Source organism: Austrofundulus limnaeus, unplaced genomic scaffold (genome assembly GCF_001266775.1).
Source record: "Austrofundulus limnaeus strain Quisiro unplaced genomic scaffold, Austrofundulus_limnaeus-1.0 Scaffold236, whole genome shotgun sequence".
Taxonomy (NCBI): Eukaryota; Metazoa; Chordata; class Actinopteri; order Cyprinodontiformes; family Rivulidae; genus Austrofundulus; species Austrofundulus limnaeus.
Genome location: NW_013952638.1, coordinates 764,071 through 772,241, shown reverse-complemented (window position 1 = coordinate 772,241; position 8,171 = coordinate 764,071). Strand labels below are relative to the sequence as shown.

The following is an 8,171-nucleotide window of genomic DNA, read 5'->3' as shown; positions in this document are numbered from 1 at the left end:
AGGTTCGACTATCCGACGGACCCTCCTCTCCAGGACCCCTGAATAGACCTTACCAGGGAGGCTTAAGAGTGTGACCCCCCTGTAATTGGAGCACATTACAGGGGGGTCACATTACACACATTACATTACATTACATTACATTCGGTCGATGTCATGGCCTGCAAATAGTCCAGATCTCAACCCAGTTGAAAACCTGTGGTGGAAATTGAAAAATAAAGATCCATAAGAAGTCTCTGACCTGCAAAGCTGATCTGGCAACTGCTATCAAAGAGATTTTGCACCAAATTGATGAAGAATACTGTTTGTCACTAATCAAGTCCATGCCTCAGAGACTGCAAGCCATTATAAAAGCCAAAGGTGGTGCAACTAAATCCTAGTGATGTATTTTGAATGGTCTTTTGTTTATCTGTTTTTCATAATTCCATACTTTTTCCTCAGAATTGAGTGATTCCATGTTTTTTTCGCCTGTGCTTGGTCAATAAAAGTAGCATTCACTGACTTCCACAATGTTTTCTCTTCATTTCTTTGGGTGTTCCTGAAAGCCAACAAGTTGCACTTTGGAATGACCTTATTATTGTATCATGCTTTTGATCCGAGTTTGTTTTACAGAATGAAATGTCTGAATGAGTGCTCATCCAAGACTGGTGACTCCATACTTTTTTCCAGGGGTTGTAAATTCAGTTTCTCTCCCCCTTCACATAAGTTCTGCATTTGGGTCCAATCTGATCACAAACCTACAACTATGAACAGTGCACTGAGCTTGGGAGCTCATAATGGATCTTACTATCTGGTTAGCAAGAAAATAAATGTGGATTTGAGTATCTTTCATTGACCTTTACACCACCATCAGTTTTGCAAAACACTGTTATTTGCATCAAATTAGGTGAGTTTTTGCAATCAGGAGCAGCAACAGCAAGTAGCTGTAAAGCTAATTTTATAGACTATTAGATAGGCTRATCTTAGCAGATCAGTTTGCTTCAAGAAGAAATAACCCAAGGACAACAAAATTAAATCTAAAAGTGGGAGGTGGAGAAATAAGCAGATATAGTGTTTTCATTAAAACGTTTGCAGTGTTTTGATTAAAATGTTTGCAAAAATTGCATTTTGTCAAAATATAGTGAATATATTGCTTATTAATGTATCATTCAAATGAATTGTCTCTAATATAATACTAAAATTTTTTTTGAAGCTTATTTTTGAGCAGTAGCAACAAAAAACAGATTTTGAGGAAAAACGCCTTAAATTATTTGTCCCTGCGAGCTAGCAAAATTTTTGTTTCTTCCCATCAGGGAAATCTCAATATTCAAATACTATTTGAGGTTTCAATAAAATTACATTAAATTATGATTCAGACCTAATTTTAATGTACAACCGTAACCAACAAGATTAAGTCATTTCTCTGGATCTACTTATGATATCAGAATGATCCAGGCATCAGAATGTAGCTTTTAAAGTCAGAAATCTGATTAGTTCATTTTCACCAAATTTGGTCCTCATTTTGATCTGATGGGTTACCAGTGACTGACAACTCCAAATGTCTTTACACAACTTTACAGTGGTTCATGCAAGCAGTAATGTTTATAAAACTTGGTTATTTTGATAGAAAATTGCACTGAGAATAATCCTAGGCTGCACCGGAAGTGCTACAGCTAGCTACCATTGCCTCTCCTTACAAATAATCATGTATTCTACGGAAATAAGCATGCAGTCTAAGACTGGTGACAGAGTAAAGACTTATGAAACTGTTTGCACGAAGCACAACATGATTTTATTAAATTGACAGTAATTTGCCTGGACCAAAGGTTAGCTTGTCAATAAGGGTTGCACAAAGAGCAATCTACAACAGATAAGGAAATTATTTACAATTTCTCAACAGAATCCCATTTCTTATTAAATCAAACTTAGTCCAACACAGCAATCACTTCACTTAGTGACAGATCGGACCCAAACGTGACATTGGCACAAACAAGAAAACGTGCTGCTCAGCCCACTGGGATGCTTTTCTCTTTAGCTAAAAGAACGACTGACCTGGTTTGAGCCCGGTTTTATGTCTGCTTTTTGTTTCCCTGCAGATTTAGACTTATATTGTTCTTAAGTCTTCTGTGAGGTTGTTTTGTTTCAGCAGGAGTTAAATACAGATATGTTGCTAAGCATTGTCTATAAAAAACAAATCAACACTCGGAATGAAACTGGATTTGGTACACTGTAATGACCTACAAAAAAATCCTTAATTAGCCGCTCAGTAAGTTATTTACATGTTCTTCTTGACACAGTATGGGGTGTTTTGTTTCCATTTACTGTATTTCTCTTGCAGCTTCATCATGGTGTACAAAGTAGCAGTGATCGGGGCGGGACCCTCAGGTCTGACCAGCATTAAAGCCTGTCTGGATGAGGGCTTGGAGCCGACCTGCTTTGAAAGCAGTGATGACATGGGTGGACTGTGGAAGTTCAAGGCAAGACAGTTTTGAAGGAAACCTTCAGATCGCAAGTTCTTTTTTTGAAGATCGAAATAAGCAATCGAGATTTCCCTATAACTTCTGAACATCAATTGCTTGACACCTCTGCTTTGCAGGAAGTATCAGAGCCCAACAGGGCCAGCATCTACCGCTCCCTAACTATCAATATCTGGAAGGAGATGATGTGCTACAGTGACTTCCCCATCCCAGCTGATTACCCCAACTACATGCACCACTCTAAAATCCTAAAATACTTCAGGATGTATGCAGATCACTTCAAGCTACTTTCTCACATACGCTTTCAGGTAACAAAAGAGCAAATTTGATTTAAAAAATTTTTCTGCACTCTTAATACATTGTTTGACCTGCACTTTTTGTTGTTGTTTTTTGTGTTAGACCTCAGTGAAGAGCGTCACCCAGAGACCAGACTTTWCTCRCACCGGTCAGTGGGAGGTGGTCACAGAGGATAAAGATGGACTAGAGGAGAGGCATGTCTTCGATGCAGTAATTTGCTGCTCCGGTCACTTCAACTATCCCAACCTGCCACTCAAAGACTTCCCAGGTATAAATGCACAATAGCCTTCCTACATGGGTGACAGGTGTGGGTCAGATCTGGTACTGCTGGCTGACTGTTGAGATGGTAAGTAGTTTATCAACCAGATGTGAGCCAGGTCTGGCAATGATGGCATGGTTTTAAGATGGCATGCCACAACTGGCCCAGTTGTGGTTTGGTTTATGTGGTGCTGGCCCATTCAAACAACATCTGGGCCAGAAAAGGGCCATCATTCATTGTAGTTTCTGGGCTGAGAGTTAATACATAGTGTGACCTGTTAACCTTCGGGCATAAAATACCAAAATGCCTTAAAAAAGTACACACAAATTAAATGAAGAACTGCTTTTGAACCCTTTAGAGTAAATTCACAAGCTTTGACTCTTTTTAAAGCTAACAATCTGAATTTTTAACTACAGCAGTCATATTCTTTGTAACTGTAACTAGCATTTAGTATACTGAAGTAAAAATACAAAAAAATCAAGATATTTTTCTCCCTTAATTTTATTTAAAAAGTATTACAGAACATAAAGGGAATGAGGTCAAACAATTTTTACTTGGCTAAAATATTAATTCCCAACTATTAACAGTTCAAATTGGGTAACAGTGGCATGAAATATGAGTATTTGAGACAAAAGTACAATCCAGCATGTCCCATTTGCATATTACAGTATGTCCAAACTGTACACTTTGTCTAAGACACTGTAATTTCTAAATACTTCAACACAGAGACTTCACTCTGGGCTCAAATTAAAGATACCCCCCCCCTCCAAAAAAAAAAAAAAAAAAAAAAAAACACATTCTACTATCCATATTTACTCACAGCATGATTAAATAAAAATATTAATATTATGAAATATTAATACCATATGGAGTACATTCCACCAATTTCCACAGCCAAAACGGCCAAAACACAAATATATCCTTATTTTTTTTCGAAGCATTAACATTCCACACAGCTTATAAAACCACCAGCAGCGAAAAAATATTTGTTTTTCACTTACTTTTGATGCATATTCGTCCTCAAATATGACGAAATTAGCGACTCAAAATGGCTGACCGTAAGTGTTTTTATCCAAACATTTTTACTTCTCCTGGCCATAAAAAGCACTCTTTCATGTCTTGAAGCAGTCGAAACACTTAATAACAACTATATTTTCATCTTATCAGCATGTTTAGTCAGCAAACTGTCCAAAAAACAATGGGAAAAAAGTTTTCCTGTGAGCGTTGCTTCGTTTGGTAGCGTAGCACGATTGCCTAAAAATGACGACCAACTCGGTATTTAGCTTGTGCAGTCACTAAACAAAGTTCCCACCCCCTCAATATGTATACCAAATGAAAGGTACGGTGATTGGCTACACAGCTGTGCCATCAGAACAAAACTCGGAGCTGAATGGCCGATTCTACAGTCAATCTAGCCCAGGATGACGGAAACTAGAAGTTGGTCACTTCTCATATATTGTTGGCTCTGGACAGCTGATACTTTAACCCAGTTGGTCAAATGAGGTGTCAATCGAAAGAGGAGGGCCTAGACTGCCATTTTGATGCATTGAACACAGACATAGATAGATCGGAAACACAGAAAGACATTTCAAAATAAAATGAACCAAAAACGGCACGCGGGCGTTCCGCTGAATGTTAACAAGGTGCATGACTTGTGTAATTAGTCATGCCTAAACTATTTGAAAGTATATATATATATATATATTTTATGAATTTAACATGCAATTCAATGTATTGCAGGAATTGAGACATTTGAAGGAACATACTTCCACAGTTGGGACTACAAGGGACCAGAGGATATGTATGGTAAGAGAGTGGTGGTCATCGGCATCGGTAACTCCGGAGGGGACATCGCTGTGGAGGGCAGCAGAGTTGCAGAGCAGGTCAGGAAGTTTATTTGTCTCCCTCACAGCTTTTTCATCTACTATGAAATAGTGTTCTGACACTGTATAAGGCCTCAGAGTGTTGTTCCTTCTCCTCTACAGGTATATCTGAGCACTCGCAGTGGTGCCTGGGTCATCCGTCAAGTTTCTGATGATGGCCGGCCAGTGGACAGGTTCAACACACGTTTTATCCATGTCTTGTTCAAGCTGTTGCCCATGAGTCTGCTTAACTGGCTGGGTGAAAAAAAACTGAACGCCATGTACGATCATGCCATGTATGGGCTCAAACCAAAACACAGGTATGATGTTCAAAGTCAGGGAGTTTCCTTGTTTCTTTTTTATGTGCATTATTTAACCAAAACAACAAAAGAATTGTGCAGCATTGAAAATGTTTGTATTTGTATTGATTAACCATACAACATTTAGCCTCTAACTGGGAAAAAATCTGTAGTTATACAGTAAAACCTCATTATGATATCAGGTAATGGGTGGGCGAAAGGCAGTTTATTTTGAAGTGMCGTTCCTTGAAAAAAATATGAACATTTAATGTCTTTGAACAATCACAGTGTTATAATGAAAATCTGCTGCTCTGCTTGTTAAATAGGCTCTTCAGCCAGATTCCCGTGATCAACGATGACCTTCCCTTCAAGATTTTGTCTGGATCAGTCCTTGTCAAACCAAATGTGAAGGAGATCCAAGGGTCCACTGTGGTGTTTGATGATGGCAGCACTGTGGAGAATGTCAGTAAACTGTGCAATCCCGTCTGACATCTTAATTTTAGGAAGAAACTAAGGAACGGGTTCTTGTGTTTTATTTCCCCTCTTACAGGTGGATATGATTGTGTTTGCCACAGGCTACAACTACGATTTTCCTTATTTGCCAAACAATGCAATGTACAAGTCTGGACACAGAGTGGGCCTGTACAAACATGTCTTCCCTCCAAATCTGGAGCATCCCACTTTAGCTATTGTGGGTTTTATCCATTCTGATGGTGCCATTATGCCACAAGCTGAAATGCAGGCCCGCTTTGTCACTCGTGTTTTCAGTGGTAAGACTTCTCTAACCAAAACATCTGTACTTTTCACCTRAAGATCAAATAATTTGTTCACCTCTATTTGCTGTTTGTCTGGTGGCTGCATGTCATGTTTTTTGTCTTTGGCTCTTCAGGACATAAGAAGCTGCCATCCAACCAGACCATGATCAAGGCTGTTGAAAAGGACACCAGGAACATTGCAAAAAAGTATGATCAATGCAAAAAATACATTGATGTGCTATAATTCTAAATAGGTTGCTCTTGAGCATGGAAATTTTAGTAAAAATTACAAAGTCTGAGGTTGAGAACAAGCATAACACAAGAAAACCTAACTAGGGTGGGTGGGGGGCGGAACAGACAGAATGAAAGATCAATAAACATAAAACTGACAGGAAAAAAAACAAAAACTTGGGCATCAAATATTGTCCAACTCAATCATCTAAGAACTGCCCTAGGGATGTTCAAACTGGGTTGTGCAAGAAGGTGGGTGGCCAATCCAGCATGACMGATGAGAGGTGTCCCCTTGGACTCCCTCAGAGAAATGGAAGAATGGCACTGTGGTAAAGAAGGATATGGGAGATGCAGTAGCAAAGGCCTGCGTCACACCAAAAGATAATCATGCTGATTTTTGCCCTTCCGACAATCTTAAGGAAGTCCAGATTATCGAAATGGCTCTAAAGATAATCATAGTAGATACTCCCGCCGTGGGTGGTGAGTTAAGAATGATCTAATTGGCTCGGAAGGACGTCGGGACCGCTCCGGCCTCAGATCGGGGATATTCAACAAGTTTGATTTTTTGGCCYGATATCACATCGTGTGGCGTTCACCTGAGAACAAACGAGCCTGTTGAATGAGACGTGTAACCAATCAAAAAGCAAGGTGACATAAACACGGAGGGGATTCCAAAATACAGAAGACAAAAACACTGACATGACTCACCAGAAAGTCTGCTGGATGTTAAAAGTCTTATGGAATTGTTTTTCCTCTGGTAAAAATAGTCCACAAATGCACATGTTTATTTACTCTGAACTCATGTCTCTCTGGAGATCACGTGAGAGTTTTTCTCTGACATCTGAATTCTCGCAAGATTTCAGGAAGTTTCGCGTGATTTAATATCTGACATCTGAATGTTCATGAATGAAATATATGTCCGTGTGTGGTGTGTTGTCTCTTGCCGTGTGACTGTACACTACACACTGTAGGACCAAACCTGGTATATCCATGATTTTCTATCCTCATGTGTGGGCTCTCTCAGTCTTTGAAAATAGGCCGACTGTTTTAAAATCTTGTAGTGTGACACAGTCTTWAGGTGAACACTGCAGCAGACAATGGGAAACCAGGGGAAGGGGCTGCTGCAGACAAAGTGACCACAGAGGAGGTTACAGTGGGCAAGAATGACAACAGACTGCAACCAGAGGCTTGGGGCTCACCAGGCAAGTGTCAGTTGCTGGTAGTTCAGAGACAAGTGGGGGGCTCTGTCACATCCGATCCCCTCAGAGACACAGGAAGGTTAGGCATTACATCCGACTCCTAAACTACAGGGAGGTGGGGTGTCACTTTCACCCTCCACAGAGATACAGTACACGACGGTGAGACATCCAGTCAAACCCACTGAAACTTTGGCAGGCAAAGTGTCCTCACTGTCGACCCTCTCGTAAACCCTGATGATCAGGGAGCATGCAGCATTACTTTTGCAGCTGCTGATATGTGAACCAGGAACTGAAGCTTAAGGCCAGGGTTCATGCGAGTGGGAAAATGAAGACACAAATGCTGTGTCCTTTTGAAACACTGATGCTGGGACCAGCCCTGAATGTGCTGGGACTGGCTGCTCGGGGAGCTCAGGATTTGGACAGCRTGCCAGGGAACGATAAGATGTAGCATGGAGGTATGGAGGTTTATTGACCAGATGGATTCCCCAGAAAGGCTAGTTCCTTACCTCCTTGTCCACCAGAAGTTGTAATGATGAAATCTCCACCTCTGGGCTGTGGTGTCTCCGTCTCAGGGCAGGTTTACAGAACCTGAACATTTGAAAACAGCCTAGCCATAACCCCAACCCTGAACTGATAAAACAAAATGTGAGCTGTTCAAAATTGTTAAGCTTAGTAGTGAGCTAAGATTACCTAAATCAAAATTTACTCAACTGAAACAATTTAAAGTGCAGTGTTTTTCAAATTGGGGGCTGCCAGGGGGCGCTAAGGGGACTTCAGACAGCTGGAGTGATAATAAGAAAGCAGAGAGCAAAAATA

At 40.3% G+C, this 8,171-nt stretch overlaps 1 protein-coding gene across 1 annotated transcript in view; it reads left to right on the top strand.

Moving 5' to 3' along the window:
- LOC106525651 (dimethylaniline monooxygenase [N-oxide-forming] 5) overlaps window positions 1–8,171 on the top strand; it is a 17,290-nt gene that overhangs the window by 7,519 nt on the left and 1,600 nt on the right. Inside the window, exons 2-9 of the mRNA XM_014019954.1 lie at window positions 2,315–2,453; window positions 2,573–2,761; window positions 2,853–3,018; window positions 4,750–4,892; window positions 4,995–5,191; window positions 5,497–5,632; window positions 5,721–5,940; window positions 6,060–6,132. Coding sequence (XP_013875408.1) covers window positions 2,322–2,453; window positions 2,573–2,761; window positions 2,853–3,018; window positions 4,750–4,892; window positions 4,995–5,191; window positions 5,497–5,632; window positions 5,721–5,940; window positions 6,060–6,132 — 1,256 coding nt within the window. The 5' untranslated portion in view covers window positions 2,315–2,321. The remainder of the gene's footprint in view (window positions 1–2,314; window positions 2,454–2,572; window positions 2,762–2,852; window positions 3,019–4,749; window positions 4,893–4,994; window positions 5,192–5,496; window positions 5,633–5,720; window positions 5,941–6,059; window positions 6,133–8,171) is intronic.